At 45.3% G+C, this 16,880-nt stretch overlaps 1 protein-coding gene across 1 annotated transcript in view; it reads left to right on the forward strand.

Annotated features, from left to right (window-relative positions):
• Positions 1-4,610: 4,610 nt before the first annotated feature.
• LOC103810773 (glypican-4-like) overlaps positions 4,611-16,880 on the forward strand; it is a gene marked incomplete at its 3' end in the record, with an annotated part of 14,312 nt that continues 2,042 nt past the window's right edge. Inside the window, exon 1 of the mRNA XM_009083691.1 lies at positions 4,611-4,719. Coding sequence (XP_009081939.1) covers positions 4,611-4,719 — 109 coding nt within the window. The remainder of the gene's footprint in view (positions 4,720-16,880) is intronic.

Genomic DNA, 16,880 nt, shown 5'->3' on the forward strand with positions numbered 1-16,880 from the left:
AATCGGATTAGAGCCCGGCATTACAGTCCGGGATTCCTTTGGTAGTTGGTTCAGAGGAAGTCATAAAACTCTTAAAATGACACAAGTCCATGTGTGCTAGAGGGAAGAGGCAGAGGATGAGGCTGAAATGGTGGCCATGCTCACCAGTGCCCTGGCAGTGTTTGTCTCCTGCTCCTCCACCACCACACCTTACCCCAGCCTGTTTTCTCACATGGGAGCAAAGTCTAACAGTAACATCTCAGACCATAAACTTCTCTTGGCTTGTTTACCAAGCTGTAGTGAAGGGCTAGGCTGTGTACTGGAGTCTTAAAAAGAGATACCCACCTCTCACCTCACAGTGAACTGCTCCTTGAAAGTTTAGCTAGTTTTGCAGTTAGCTGTACTTAAGTATGAGCGTGGTCAAGGCAAGGAGAAGCAGGCTGGGGAGGCATGTTAGACATCCAGAAACAACATTTTGTAAAAGTCTTGGAAGATTGTTTGGTGAAGGAAGCTGCTTTCCCGTATCATGTAGCCCCCGAGTTTGTGCTGCTCACTTACTCGTTTGATGAAAACTTGTTTTCCAACACATTGCAAAATAGTTACTTGATTTGGAAGAAACTCTGTGTGCCTGGAGTCTGCTAAATGTGGTGTTTCTGTAATGGCTTAAATCATAAGTTTGCAAGATTACCTTTCTGAGCGCATTTCCTTGGATGTACAGATGGTAACAACATGTCCCATCACATTTCTATCTTTAAACCACCACCTCCGTTCCAGAGGTGTGCTGTTAACCAGCCAAGGAGCAAGCTTCTTTCATAATTTCTGGTCCTTCATTTCTCTCTCTGTATTTATATGTAACATAAAATAGAGAAAAAAAGTCTTGCTGCAACAAGCCATGGGAAAGATCTGCTGCAAATCCATGACAAGCTGTAGCGATGGTGTGCATGTGGTAGATATTTGGAGTTGATCTCTGCTACTTAAGCTCTTTCTTGCCATGCAACCCCTGATGTGATGATTGCACACCCTGCCAAACAACTCAGTAAAAAGCCTAACTTGAAAGGAGGCTGTGGCAGAGTTACATTTTTGCAGTGCTCGCATGGTGATAAATTACAAAAGCTGCCGAGTTTTTCATACTCAACAGTAGATGCGGAGTTGCCTTGTATGGCCATTGTTTGATGAGTTTTAACTTGGGAAATAATTATTGCCGAATGTGTCCTTGACAGCGAGTGCACACCATGAGTGTTCTCTACATAAGATACATAAACATTAGATCTCTGTTAAGCATGCCTAAATACCCATATTTTTCACTCATTTTCCTTAGACGAGTTTGCTGCCAGTTGGAAAAAGAGCATTGCTTCAGTCTTGGCTCTAGGTTGGTGTTTGTGTGCATACGTGGTCCGTGCTCATGTGCACCACTGGCAGTGGCTGCTTCGTAGGCTTCATCACTTTCATTCTCGTTTGTAACACTGTTGTGTTTTGAAGATGTTGTCTGTTGATGCCTTATGTCGGGATGTGTCCACGGAGGGGTGAGCAGCTCGCAACACTGCAGCCTCACTGAAGGGGCATGTGATGGGACGTTGGGACGTTCCATTGTCCTCCCTGCAAACTCAGGCATGGGATGAGTCCTGTGAATGGGTGCTGAACAGATCAGCTCTGCTTCACTCTAGCATTAGATTTAGAGTGAAGGCTAGACATGAGAGTTCTCACAAATTCTATCAGTGCCTGTTGCTTTGCTCAAGCAAGGATATATTCTCAGGGATGTGACAGTGCTAAGGACAAACCTCCCTGTGGGAAAACTGGGGCCCCCAGTGACTTTCCATTGGCATCTCCCACTGTGGCGTAAGAAAACTGCAAGAAAAGCATCCCACAGACTTAAGCTTTCTGTTTTTTTAACACCGGGTGACACAGTGCATCCTCCTATGATTAGCACCGAGTAGCCAGAGCTCCTCAGCTCCAGACAGAGCTAATTCTTGATCACAAGCCAAGACCACATAGTGCTGACATGACTGAGAAATATCTTCCATAATTAGATTGCTTGGTCATTCATTTTTGAATGTCTGAGTTGCGTTTTGGAGCATAATTCCTTAATGATCAACCCAATGGGATCTGTGCAAGCTTGATTTACTGTCAGTAGTGTTCTCCTTGCTTGGCTTTGCATCTGTGTCCTGAGGAGGCACCGTCAAATCTGGGACAAGGGGGATTAAAGAAAATGATTTTGCTTTGTAACATTAGGTGAGATGGTAACTTTAATAGCATAAATAGGTGTAAAACTGTTAACTTGTGTTTGTGAAATACATTGCGTTTTTATTTTTTCAGTCACATATAAATTGGAGGAATTGTTAACACCACAGGTTTAGGAATCCTAGGGCACCTGTGAACAGCTTCAAAAGTGTCTGTGAAGTGTAACTAGGAAAAGAAATCCCACTATCAGTAGGTTTGAATTTGCTTTGCCACTATTTATGGTTCCTGTTGTGTCGGAGTCCTTAGTCCTGTGTTGGAATTGGAGCAGAGATTCAAAGTGAAATAAAGCAGTGGTGCTTGGGCACTTCCTTTTTTAATAATACTTACTGGTAAGGCAGGCTCAGAGGAGTGCCCAGGCATGCTTCAGGATGAATTTAGTGGGCAGGATCTGAAAATCTGGGTGCATCTCTTCCTCTGTTTTTAGATGACTTATGTATCTAACTGGAGCTGCATCCCTCAGTGCTGTGTCCCTTAGTGCTGTGAATTTGCTGCTTAAGGTTCTCCTTTGAGATAGAAGGAAATAGTCCATGAAAGAAAAATACATGTATAAGGAGACAGATTTTTTTTTTTTCCTGGTTTTCTGAAGGCTGTGCCTAAGCAGTGCTGCTTCCCATAGCAGACTTTGAGCTTTCTGTAACTGAAGAGCAGTGGATGGTCTTGTGCAATAAATTAGCTGTGGCAGAATTATCTGTCGGTCAAGGTCTGTCTGTAATGCCACAGAAAACAAACCAACCCTGTAGCACAACAGGGAAATAGATTTAGGAGGAGAGGTTCTTAAGTGGTATATATAGATGTGAATATTTTTATATATATATATCTTATTTTAAGATGGTCCTTAAGTGACTGTAAGGAGAGATGGCATCTTTTCTGGGGTAGAAGTCATGCAAAGTGATACAGAGTTTCAATATCTGGGCAAAAGATGTTGAGAAGTCTTGTGCAAGGAAGGCAAAGCATTGACCACTCATGTTAGCCATGGGCAGGCTTTGTTGTGCACTGTGCAGAACTGCTTTTGTTTCTCTAAACCCACTTTTGATGCTCTAGCAGGCAGGATGGATGACTCTGGATAAGTGCATGGTGCACATCCTGTCAGGAAGGGTTATTTTCTGCGTGGGGGCTGACAAGTCCTTTGCAGCTCTGGCAGTGAGTCTGTGAACCCCCATGGTGGTTGGAGGTCATTGGTGGCTTCCAGGGTGTGAGCTGGTAGGGAAGAGCCTTTGCTTCTCCATCTGTTTCCTCAGAATGAAGGATAAGGCTTGGCAGCAGGGTGTGAAATGGGAGAAAAGGCAGCAGCTTACATGTAGGCTGTGTCTTCTGAAACACCATCTGACTTGGAAGGATGACTTTCTCATCCTTACTGCTTGTTTTGATCATATCTTCAGTGTTGACAAAGATTTGCACAGTTTGCCCAAATCTGAACCACTTTAGCTTCAGCCCACCTGCCTGTGGTAGTGCTGTGTTGTGGGACCTGTCAGAGAGCTGGAGCTGTGGATTGCTGCGCCAAGGGTTTGTCTGGTGCCACAAAACTTGACTGCAGCATTTTACTGGTGGTGCTAGAAGAGGACGACTTCATCCCGCACTGCTGCGGGGCATCTAAAAGCAAATTACATGGGGCCAGATCTCATGTCCAGATTTTCTGAAAGATTTTGAAATGGGGCCATGGAAGATACTGAAGCACATGGTGATACCTCTGGCCAATCCAGCTTGAGCCAGGTGACTCTTAGGAAAGAATTGTCTTTCAGAGTGAAGGAAGAAAAATCTGTTTGCAGTCTCCAGAAACAACCCCCCAGTTTCATCAAGAATGATGACAGAAAACTGTAAAATTAGGAGCTGGGAAATATAAAGCATTTTTATGAGCCATTGCATAAAAGAAGTGTATTTTAATATCAGTGATAACTGTGCTCCTGAGAGAGATAACTGGATAACTGGATGGGGGAGGGATGAGAAAAAAAATTACCTGTACAAAAAGGGCCATTGCCATTGATGTTGTGTATTAACTGAATGAATTGGAAGTAATTAAAATACTCAGCAAAAACTTCATGGAAGTTACCATAGTATACACAGGTCAATTTTCTAGTTCCTCAAATTATACTGTATGAGATGAGTATCTGTTTATTAACTGAACAAATTAGAGGACATTTTTAAATGCTATTGCAGAAAGACAAGGGTTTAACATGTATTGCTATACAGTTCCTCTACAGAGTCAGGTTTTGATATGCCTGGTCCAGTGGTCCCATGGAGGAGGTGGTGCTGCAGGTCCTTATACCCCCTGCCTCTTGAGACAATCTTTTTGCCCTTTCATAAGGAATTCTTTTAACTTGGGATATTTTCTTCTCTGCCTTTCAGGTGACCACTTGAAAGTCTGTTCGCAAGGCTACACATGCTGCTCCCAAGAAATGGAGGAGAAGTACAGTCAGCAGAGTAAACATGACTTCAGAAACGCTGTCGTAGAGCTTAGCAATCACCTACAGACCATGTTTAGTTCCCGATACAAGAAGTTTGATGGTAAGTGCAGAGACCTTGAACTTACTCTTCTTGGGATAAAAATGTAAAATGTAAAAAAATCCCCATCCTGTTGTTTTCTCTAAGGTCGTTCTGCTCTGCCTCCCCCTTTGCTGGGAAAGTTCATGACTCGTGGCTCAGAGGGCAGAGCACGCCTTGTTTTGCAATCCCATGAGAGAGAAATATTTGCTGATTATGGCTGCTTGTTTCCCAAAGAGAGAGATCTTTCTTTCTGATTAATCTTTTGAAAAGCCATTTTACTCTAACATATTGGTTTTGATGGTACATCCCCGCAGTGCATGTAATTGTAACGTGCACATCTTGCAGCCCTGATCCACAACAATGCTGTTCTTTCCCAGCATGTTGTGAACCCACAGGATTTGTATCCATCTCACTTTTAGCCTTTGGGGCTAAGCAGAGCAGCAGATAAACACAGAGCTGGTTTTGTGTGGAGGCTGAGGGTTCAAGTGTGATGCAGGGTCAGACCCAAAATGAACAAGTCTCGGCTGAGTTCCCATCGCTGCAGTGATGCTAACTGCTGGCAGATAAGCAAATCACTGGTCTCGGCATTGCCCTCGAGTCTGCAGCGTGTCCTGTCAGACTGGGTCTCCATAGGGCATGTCTGGCTCATGGGAGCTGCAGGAAGAAGCTCTCTTTGGAAGCAACTGGCACACAGCCTTCCAGTGCTGTCCACCCTGCAGCAAGATGCCTTTCTTTTGAGAGCACCTCTTGCAAACAGCTGAAGTCAGTGCCCAGACATTGGGCACAGCACCTATCTGAGGTCCCAGCAGCATTTCTTGGTTTTGCTGCTGAGCTCTTGGTTGTGGTGGTTCCTGTGGGGCTCTGCAGACACCTCTGTGCTCCCAGACACTGCAGCTCCTGTGCCTCAGCATCCCCAGGAGGGAGGAGCAGGATGTTAGGCTGCTGCCTGGGTTGTCCTTGTTGGCTGGGGGAATGAGGTGACAGCCAGTTGCACATGGAAATATCTGATGAGTCGGTGGACTGGGTTGCTCAGACAGTTGTTCTGCTTGTACGTCACCAGCACTGTCTGCTAGTAGGGGGTGATTTTACCACACACCTCCTCTGGACCTTTTTTCCTTTTTTTCAATCATTGGTTCAACATGAGTTTTCTACGAATATCCCGAAGTCTGTGCCTTGAACCTCTCAATGACCTCCTCTATGCTACTGCAGCAGGTAGCAGCCTCTTTCAAAAGGGATTGGCACTAGGGTTAGAGAAAAAAAGTGCCTGAGTATGAAATTGCAGTGAGTCAAAGTGGAATTACGCAATCATCTTGATAGCATCTAAATCTGCTAGCTAAATATTTCCCTCTTAACCTCTGTTGTCTCTACCTGCTGGTACACCAAAGGGGTGATAGAGGGAGAAGCAAAGTGTCTAGACTTGCAAGCTTATTAAACACAGAACAAGACACTTAATGAAATCCAGCCTGTAGATAAGCCCTTTCAAAGAGACCAGAGGAACAGCATCTGCTTCACCTTAAATGAACGATGAGGCTTTTTGAAATGCTGCATTGAAAACAAAGAGGATGCATAGTTTGCTGCATTAGCATCCCTGACGTGGAGCAGACATACTGCAGAGTGTGTCTGCCCGTTTGTAGGGTGAGAGATGGCTGCAGGGCTGTAGGAGGACGGGGATATTAAGCCAAGCTGAGATGGGTACCTGTTGAAGCAGAAGGCTTCAAAATAGGTGAGCTTTGGTAGGGACCCCTGTATAAGCTGTTCTGTTTGTGCTCTGTGGTTTTCCTGTCAGCCCCTTGCAGCATCCCCTGTGCTGGTTGCACTCTCATTTTAGCCCAGGAAGTCCTTGACTGGCAAGTCTGGAAGGGGATGGTGTGATCCTGTTCCTAAAAGCTGGATTTACTGTGCCCAGCCTGTCTCTGAAGGGTGTTTCTCAGCTGCGCATGAAAGTAATGAAGGAGAATTAGCAACCTCCTCAGCCTGTCCCAAAGCCTAATGGCTCTGTCTTTGAGTGTTTGCTAATATCAGATCTAAGTCTTCATTTGCTGCAGACAAAGCTGATTTAGGGATATTTTTTTTTAATCTTACCTGGGGTGGAAGCAGAGATGAACTGATTACCACCCTCCGTCATTTACCTCTTGAAAGACTCTTAATCACTTCTCTTCCTCCAGCCCAGTCACCTGGAGGCTGAAGGCACACCTTCAGCAGCACTCCTGCTGGTGGCTGATGTAGGGTAAGGAGTCTCCCCTCAGACTCTTCTGCGAAAATTTGGGGGTTCTGTGCTTTAGACTGCTGTGTTTGTCTGTTTAAGAGCCTGTTGTTGAGTGTTTGGCTGCTTGTGGGGTGATGTTTCCTTCCTTTGGTCCTGGTGCTTGGTTATCAGGTCAGCTGTGGTCAGTTCTGCCTTGCATGTTTGGGTTCTCCTTGCTCAGCATAATTCATCCCATACCTTTTGATGTAATATGCCCAAAGTACAGGAAGGAGAGGCAATTGAGACTCATGTATTTGTCCTGAACTCTAGGGATGAAATTGGAAAAGGATGTGATCCCTTCCAGAACTCTTCCTCTGCATGGATTCATACCCTGATTTTACCATGTGCAGATCTGTAGGGCTTCCTCATTACTCAAAGCTAAATCCAGTCGAATGAAAATAATGCTGACAAAAATGAGCTGTGCACTTTCCTCTGTTTAACATGAAATCCTCTGTGCTACAGCTGTTCAGAGTGACAGAGCAGGCAAGACGAGTTATTGCAGAGACCAAATTCTCTTCACATAACTGGTCTCCCAGCAAGTGGAACAGACACTCCTCTTTCAGGATGACACATCCCTATGCTGTGAATGGCCACTCCAGGATGCAGCCCAAGCAGCAAACCCTGTTTCCCAGCCCTTTGGAAATCCTTGTTGTGGGTTCTCTGGCTGCTAATCTCTCAACCTTGACATTCAGGTCCAAGAGGAGAGGCAAACCTGTCCTGCCTCCGTTATGTGCTTGACCTTGGCAGCAGTTGCTGCTGCAGGAGGACAGGCAAAGTGGTGGCATGTCCTTTGGATGGAGGCTGGGATGCCCTGTGGCTTTTGGAGTGTTTGCATCAGCTGTTGCCGGAGCGCTGTGTGCTGTTGGAACTGTTGCCAGAATTGCTCTGATCTGACACCAAAGCCGTACAGAAATGGATTATCTCCTCTTAATCGGGAGCATGGAACAAGCTGCTGATTATCCATCCCCAAAGGGCTGACCAGAAGTCATTTCGGCTCCTAATGCGTAATGTGACAGCGTCAGATCCTCCTGTGCGTGTTCCATTTGCAGACACTGGGAGAATCGGGAGCTTTGGAGTCCCATATCTTATGTACCCTGTCTAAATGTTTGCTTACAGTACAGTTATGTATGGTCCTGGAGGTCTCTCCTGCTGTAATTTAAACCACTAGCCTGATCCCAGTGCAGTAGTAAGGTATGTGTTTTCAGCAGTAAGGGAAATGCTTTTTTGATAAAACAAAATACTTTGTGAGTTGTTGGATTCACTATTGCTAAATGATTTTAGAGGTGAAGATTTGCTGATTTTTCCAGCCTATGTGATCTATGGGCTTCACTGAGAAATTAGTGGGTGAAATTCTCTGGCCATGTAAGTGTCCCCCTCTGTGGCAATGACAGCTGTGGGAAAGCCACTGTGGTGACATCTCATGCCACAGAAGCAGCTATAGCAGTCAGGGCTTTAAACACCCCACCCCTCTTGTGTTTTAATAAAATCTCCTGTGCCTTGTCTTATTTTCACCAGTTAGTGTCCTCTCCTTCCCTCTCCCAGGGATTAATAACATTAATAGAATCAATGGTGACGTTATGACTGCATAAATGCTCAGTCCCATTTATTATATTTGAACTTTCACCTCTTTTGCCCTTTGAGGCTGAAGTTTTCCACTCCAGGATCTGTGCTAGCCAAGCAGTGCTTTAGGGAAATTGCTCAGCTGTTTTGAGGAATTGGAGCTGGGACAGGACATAGCCCATAACTCTTCTGCAGTGTTTCCGCTATTCTGTTGCTTCCTAGATAAGATGTTCTTACTTTTTTTCCTATTAAAGACACTTCCTGAATCTTTTGGCATATATAACTGTTGTGCCAAACCCTTTTCTGTGCAAAGAAATGATTTTCTGTAGGCTGTTTGCAGTGTGACTGGGCAGGCAGAGCCTCAATCCCCCATGTGCTGAGAAGCTGCTGAGTCCTGCAAGCTCCTTGTTTCTCCTGCCCCTGCATTTCATGAGCATTTTTGCTGTTGCACTTAAACCAAGTCTTGTCCCTTTCTTCTGTGTGCTCTAGATTTAGGGAAGGCAGCAAGCTTCTGCAACCCTTGTTGTATAGGAATGAGAAGGCTAATGTGAGATGGTCTGTTTCTGTGCTGGGCTGGCAGTAGGTAGAGTGTTCTCAATGCCCAGAAGGATTTGTACCAAACTGTACAGCCTGAACCAGCATCTGAGAAGCTGTTAAATGCTGAGACTCCCATTTCTGATCTGCTCCCCCTGACTTTTTCATTAGTATTTAAGATGAAACAAATACTGAAGTGTAAAAGGATACTTCTTTTGGACAATGAGCATAAAGAAACCAAATCTAACAAGAAGGAACTGGTCAGGACTCCCAGAGTCCATGGTGCACACAACCCCTCTACAGCACAGGGAGTGGGCAGAGGGGCTGGAGAGGGATTCCTGTTTGTGAGTTCCACATTTGTGTTGGGTGAGGTAGATACAGGTATAAAGTGTGATCATGATGTGCATCTTTGAAGCATATCCTAGGGTGCCCTGGACCTTCCCCATGTTGCTCCTGGGTGCGTGAATTACTTCCAATAATTGGCATGTGACTGAGTGAGAATTTGGGTCAGGGGAACGTTGGGCAAATATCTTCCAAACTGTGCTGAAAGAGGAAAAAAAAGCCTGGAATCTCATTTCTGAGTTTAGTTTTGTTGTTCAGATAACCCTTGGCTTCCAGCTGCTGTCTCCAGGTAGGAGTTAGCAGGGAGGTGTGCTGGTGTAGTGGGACACATGGCTGGGATGCATTAAAAACTGGGAATGAGACAGAAGAGAGGAGGGAAAGCTTTAGGTGGTCTCCTTTCTGCTGCTTCAGGCAGTGTGGAGGCGAACGGTGAAAGACGAGCCCTGCAGGTGCCCAGCCTGCTGCTCCTATAGTTAGAATTTGGCTGACCATTGGGGCGTTCTGCCTTACCAAAATAACTGCCCTTTGGGGACCTTCATCTCGCATTAACTCTTTTCTTGGAAACTGCCTGCAGGAGCAGAGACCCAGGGCCTCATCCTGCTCCTTTGGCAGGGGCTCCCTATGTCCAGGACACCCAGGACCATGGGGTTAGTTCTGCCTGCCAGTGCATTCATCTCTGCATGAGGCAGCTCCAGGTGTGTGGCACTGCAGGACTGCTGAGAGTAGAGACCTGGTGGGCGTTTGCTGTGTAAGGGCTGCCTGGTGTTTTGGCTTCTGAATAAATCTGTATGGTGGAAAGAGCTCTTCCATTGCAATCCACCCTCAGGTGAGTGCACTGATGACAACTGCATTGTTAACATACAGGTAATGGAGTGGTTTGGACTATCTGCTGCTACTCATGCCTAGATGAAAGCACAACATCATTCTTCCCTCTCCAGAAAGGGATGGCACTAAACCTCATACCAACCAGGGCACAAAAGGGTGGGAAGATTTCTCCAATTTTGTGGAAGAAGCAGTTGTTGAGAGGCAGTCCTTCAGACTTGGTTTCAAACTGGTGCTAACCCCTGGGTAGGGAGGGAGTGACTTAGGATAAGCTGGAGGGAGCAACCACCAACACACTTCCTTTAGAAAATCCCTCTTGTGGGCTTTTGTTTGTGCTTTCCCACTCACTGCAACAGCAATGAAACAAATTGTCTGCTGTCTGTGCCTTGGAAGTTTGTTTATTCTTTATTCAACTGGCTCTTCTCCATCTGGAGGTTTTTAAGGAAGTACATAAACCACCTTGATTTTTAGTCTTGTTCATTGAGAAAGGTGATGCTTGTCTGAAAGTGGTGGGAACCAGACTTCTCTTTTAGAAGCCTTGGAAAGATCCCGAGGTTAAGTTATCTCAGAAGGAGGAAATCTCAAAGAGGGGGGGCTCCTGCCCTGTAGGTTGGTGAGGGGTGAAAGAGTCTAGATCTTGTAACTGAGCAAAGACTTCAGCAATGGGCAAAAGCACTCTGTGTATGGGCTTAGAGGGATCAAACGCTCTTCTGTGATCTCAGGTCTAAGCAGCTCTTCTGTTAAGGTCACAGGTAAACTGTGCTTACCCATTTGGGTTTTCTTCCCAAAGACAAAGATGCGGGCAACAGTCTTTGTACTTGGCTACAGGAAATGTGCCTGGTGCTCTCTGGTTACTAATTGCTGTCAACCAGTCAATGAGCTATTGTTTGTCTGTTTAAAATTAACTCCCTCTTCCTCCTTCCTGCACAAAGGAGCTACCAAACCTATGTGCATAGTCCTGGTAGCTGCTGTGCTGGATGCCCAGTGAGGTGGTGGTGTTTTGGGATCTTGTGGTGGGCTTGGGGGTGTGATAATCCACCAGTGCAGAGCCGGAGCTGTTTTGTTAGTGTTTAATCTGCTGTAATGTCTTAGTGACAGCTATTTGCATGCTGGATGAACAAATATGAGGCTGCCCCAGCTGGAAGAGCTCTCAGCAAGTGTGACGAGATGAGGGCAGCTAAGGTAACAGGAATGAGAAAGCTGTCCCCACTGTTCAGTAACACGGGTCCTCCTCACACTCTTTGACAGCAGTAGGAAGGGAGGGTTGGGAAAATACATATGTGTGAAATACCTTAGTGAGTGTCCCAGAAAGCTCTTTTGAGTTGGGGTCATGTGGGAGGCAGCCTGAAGGAACTCACTTCCAGGTGAAATTTCCTGTTTGGGGTGGGAAATTGGTGTGTTGGTACCGAACGGATGTGGGTCAGCAGGCTGAAGCAGCTGAGAAATCATAGATGTGTTTGGAAGGTAGGTTGAGATTGAAAATTAGACATGGGTGGAATGGAAGGAAAAGCAAGTAATGGAGGGAGAAGAAGCAGCAGCAGCAAGGGAGGTGCATTGGGGAAGAGTCCTGTGAGTTGTCACAAGGAGGGGGTTGGAACTGCTAGGAATAATGGACCTGCTGCTCAGGGAGGAGGCAGCATGGGAGCAAGGAGAGAAACCCACTATAGCTGACCCACAACAGGATGCATGAGCAGTGATGGTCCCTGAAAACAAGGGTGAGTGGGCTATGAAGTCTGGGCTCATCCTGCTGCATGGGATGTGGCAGAGTGGGACGGACCAAGAGCACTTCTCTTCTTGCTGTTTTCCTAATTCATGGGATGGCTGCAGTATGTGCAGCAGGATGCAATGTGCAGCTATTTGTTTCTTGAATTACAGACAGTAATCTCCACACTGGTTTTTCTTCTCCTTCATTGCTTCTTGTTCTCCAGTGAGCTCAGTCTGAGTGTGGTGGTGGTATCTGGCACTCTTGTGTTATCTTCTGCCTGGCTCTTGTAGGCTCCTACCAGACCCATGGTGCTCCAGAAACAAGAACCTCTAGAAATCCTCTTTTGTGGTGATTTGTTTGTTTCTTGACTTATGAGGATGCGGCCCAGTTGTTGTTATTGTCTTGAAACTTTTCATTAATCAAAGTTTGGGGAGATGTTGTTCCTCCCAGCTCTCTAGGGTTCACATGTTGAGGCTGTTGCTGTGACACTGGCAAGATTTAAGCCTGTACTTCTTCAAGCTCTGAAAAACACTTCTTCCCATGTCAATAAGTGCTAACACATGTTTGAAAACAGGACAGAGAAACAGCTTGTGGATCTGCCCTGCCCTTCCGGAGTTCATATTCAATAAATGTGTTAACACTATGTGTTCATCGGTTTCTCAACACTTCTGGAAAAAAGTTGTTAAGCTAGGGTTTGTTTTTCCCTGTGGAAATTACAAATGTGGTGTATGCAATAAAGGAAGTGAAGGCATATTAAAAATAATGAGGCACATATATAGGAAAAGAATCTCTCTGCTCCCTTTGGACTAGGTGGCATGGCTGTGGATGGCTTCAGCCTCCAGGTGAAGAGAGCTGTGGAACATTTGTCTCTTTTCTTCCAAATTCCTTTTATCTGTCTGGATTGAATTTTGCTTCACATGGTAGGAGCAGCTGCAGGGTGGAGTTTGCATCCACAGATGCACCTCTGTGAGGACTCTGGGACAGCCTGCAGGGCCGTGGCTTGGGCAGGAGTGTTCGCCTGGGATTCCATCTTGCAGTTGTGGCCATTTTTATGAGTAAACCTTTTGAAGGAGAAAATATAATTAATTTCTCTGTGGCAGTGTTCCACTGTACACACTAGAAAGCATAATTGTCTATACAGACAAGCAAATTAAAGGTTTTGGTAAGACAGACGGTCCTTAATTAATCATAATCTGGACAACATATTATGAGAATGCCCGAAACGCTGGGTGCAAATTATCTGAAAGTAATTAATTGTGTCCATAAAAATTCAGCATGTTCCATCTGCATGCTCGAACCTGGTTTTATTTGTTTTTTTTAAGGTGTGTTGAGTAATTGCATGTCTACCTGGTATCTGTTTGTGTAGTTCATTTGCAAACCTCAAACAGAACAAGGCCAGTTGAAAACAGCTCTAAACTACGGAAACCTGGTGCAACGTTTCTGGAGTAGAAAGGTGCACAGCAGCCCTGGTCTCCTTTGGAAGGGCACCAGCATAGCTGAACGTGGCAAACAGATGGGCATCTGTAGAGAGCATGTTGGCTCAATATCCTTGCTGGGCCTTAAATGAGACTCTGCATTTTTTTGCACCACAGTTAAGGTTTCCTCTGCTCTATAAAATGTGGGGGTTTCGGTGTGGATCTTTGGGTCACTGATGGTTTGACTCTTTGCAGTGGCTGGAAGAGGAGCAAGCAGGGTGCTGTGGAGCATGGTATTCCTTTGTGTGAAATTATTCTCTGTAATAAATGTGTTCCGTTCCTGAAGATCAAGAAATTCAAAGCAGAACTTTGCATTCCTACAGTGGTCAGCTATGGATTCAGCCCTGAGGACTTGGCCTGGGGCAGGGCTGGAGAGGCAGAGGACACTGGTGCTCTGGTCCTGCCATGGGGGTAGCAGGAGGCAGCTCAGACCAGGCAGTTTTGCTGCTTCTTCCTTTGTCACCAGCACACATAGGGAAATGCCAAACCTGCCTGTGGGTGAAGAGGAATGTGCCCCTTTGATGTGTTCATCTCATTTCCAGGAGCTGCCTTTGATTTAGGTAGGACTGTACCCTACAGCACTGGGCTCTCCTCAGCAAAAGCTCTTGTATAAAAATGGCACTCTTAACATACCTGAAAATGTTAGCACGAGGAATACAAAAATATTGCACCTCTTCTTGCTTAAAAAAACCCTGGATATTTTCAGATGAGACCTATGCATCCAAGTTCCAAAGAAATATTGGGTTCAAAAGTCAAAGGAAGTGGATGTGTTGTCTACAGGTGGCATTTGCTCTGTCTCCTGAGGGGTGGAGTGATTGTGTTTCTTCAATTAGCTCATGTATCTGCAATTTGGAAGAAAAATTGTTTTGAATTATTCTGGCAGTGGAATCTGATGTCATGTGGAAGCACCTTGGGGAGATGCAGCGCTCTCCTGTGCTGGGTTACAGGCAGGGCTGGTCTGCCCTCAAGCTGCAAACAGGTAATACACCTTATTACCAGCAAAAAAGGAAATTGCCAAGTAACTATGGTTATGTTTCCCACTGTGCTCTTATATAGGATTTATTCAAAAGCAGAGACTTTTTTTTCCCCAGGATTTTTAGCAGAGATACCAGATGTGTCACATCCAGTCTTTCTTACCATTTCACGACATCTCTAGGCTTTTACAGTGCTGGGCATTGAAATTCTCCCCTGAAATTCAAACGTTTTAAAAGAATAAACAGAGCCCAGAGCTGTAGATTGCCTGACTGCAGATTACTGACTTTTCTGTCTCTAAAAGTTAATTGCATTGGAAATGTCATCTTCCTTTGAACATCAAAGCCTGTAGCATCCATGGGATTTATTTTGCAATACAGACAAGTTTTGAACCTGTTTCTTGGTGTTAGGAAAGGTTTTGTGGCTTTGGTCCCACCAAGCAGCTGGACAGTGCTGGTACCCTTGCCCCTGTGCTCGCCCTCCTGAGCATTGCCCTGCGTGAGAAGGTGACTTTGCATCAGCAGGACTTAGCTGAGGTGTGTTGAAGCAGTGCAATGTGGACTTACTCCTGTGTCAGGCTGGACCAGAGCTGCCTGTGCCATGTTAGCCCAATGCCTTGTCTGTGGTCCATCCTCTCTGTGTAGCCCAGCCATCTCTCCACACTCTGCTCTTAGCCAGGAGAACCAGGGAGACCTTTGAGCCATGTGCTACTCCCTCAAAGCAGTTTGTGAAGCCCTTCCCAGCAGTGTGTGTGCTTGTGCCTGTTTGTCGACAGAGGGGCCAACCCTTGTTCGGGGAGTTTAAACAAGATAACTGGAGGGAAAAGAGAGCCTGCCATCCCTCCAGATAGCAGTGTCTCAGAGAGCACCGGCAAAGTATGATTTGTCGTCTGTGAAAAATGTTTGCGTTTGACAGCTTTTCACAGGAAGCCTGTCAGAGTGATAATTTAATGAGTACAGATTGCTTGCAACACAGCTGTAAAACGTGCTTTTACAGTGCTGTAAAATAAGCAGCCGAGGCCTTTGTGTGTTTGCTTTGTTTGAGAACAAGTCAACTTCTAATACAAATGAAAGGTGGTCATTTATTTTACCCAGCAAACAGTCAAGACGTAAGAGAGGAACCTGCCATTTTTCTTCTTACAGTGGCAAGGTTAATGCTGGGTTACTTTGGTGTTTGCTAATCAGCTCATTTCCGTGAAGGGGAGAATTAATGTCTAATTAGATGTAGGGAGTTACTAGTCAGATTAGCATTGAACTCATAAAAAGGACTTTTGGGCTTTCTTCTCTTCATTGCAGACATCTATGCCCATAGTTTGCTCTGAAGAAAGATTAATGTTCCTTCCTGCTCCCAAGCTGATTTCTCGATCTGGAGATAGAAACTGAAGATGCAGACTTAGACCATGTCAAGAGCTAGACTAAAATGTATCTTTCTGTGTAATTTAGTTGCTGCTGTTGACCAAGTTGAGTGCTGTGCATTGTGTGGAGGAAGATGCCATACGTGTCCTACTGCTTGTTGGCATTGGCCCGTTGATCCCGGTGCTGTGCTTGGCATCCCTTCTCCACACCATCCCAACCACATCTCCCTTCCAGGAGCCTCAAGGTGCCAGCAGTGGCACCCAGAGGCCAAGACACTGGCACTGGTCACCAGGGCATCCTGTCTGGCATGGTTCAGGGATGCAGGCACATGCTGGCAGGGAAGCTCTGCAGGGTGGGAGGATGGATGCTCACTCCATGCTGCAGACACACAACCTCCTCTGCCCTTCTTATTTGGGAAGTGGCACTTGAATGGGTGTTTTCTGTCCATGAAAATGATATCTGGAGCTCAAGTCAGAGACAAAGGCTTTGTGCATGAATGCTGCTTCCTTCAGCAATGTGGTACTGGGCTTTTTGAAGTGCCTGGTTTTGGTGGGAAGTTTTTATTTCCTTTATTTACCTTCCTTTTGGGCAAGGAAAAGCTGCTGGCTGGAAGACTGCAGGTGCACAGGTATTTGCTGCTAATGAGATGCAGGGTTTTTTTCAGGATAATTAATGAACATACCTGGTTTTAGCCCACATGAAAAATTGCTAAGAGATGAAGAACTCTAAAGCCTGGATAGAGTTTATTCAACTTTCACTTTGGAGTATAACCAATAAAATGAGTTTGGGCAGGAGAATAAATTGGTTATGGTAATATGGATGTATTACTTAAGATAATGTTACTGGCTTAAAACATTGGTTTGGGTTCTTTAGACTGGTGGTTGCTACTATCTAATAGATTTGCCATCAATATAATTTCAAAATCTAGTTCTTTTTGAGGAGTTTGCTGATATATCTGGCAGCTCTTATGCCTGGCACAAAAGTATTTAAATAAACAACTTATTTGGTGATGCTAAAAGGTCTGAGCAAAGGAAGGAAGTGAGCCTTCAAAATGATTAAGTGAATTAGAAATTAATATACACCATGCTAATCTCTATAGTATAAACTCAACAGAAAAAAATCTTCCTGGAGAGGAAATGCCAGTCATGGGAATGAAAGTGGAGGTTCCTGCT

This window comes from Acanthisitta chloris, unplaced genomic scaffold (assembly GCF_000695815.1).
Source record: "Acanthisitta chloris isolate BGI_N310 unplaced genomic scaffold, ASM69581v1 scaffold30661, whole genome shotgun sequence".
Classification (NCBI taxonomy): Eukaryota; Metazoa; Chordata; class Aves; order Passeriformes; family Acanthisittidae; genus Acanthisitta; species Acanthisitta chloris.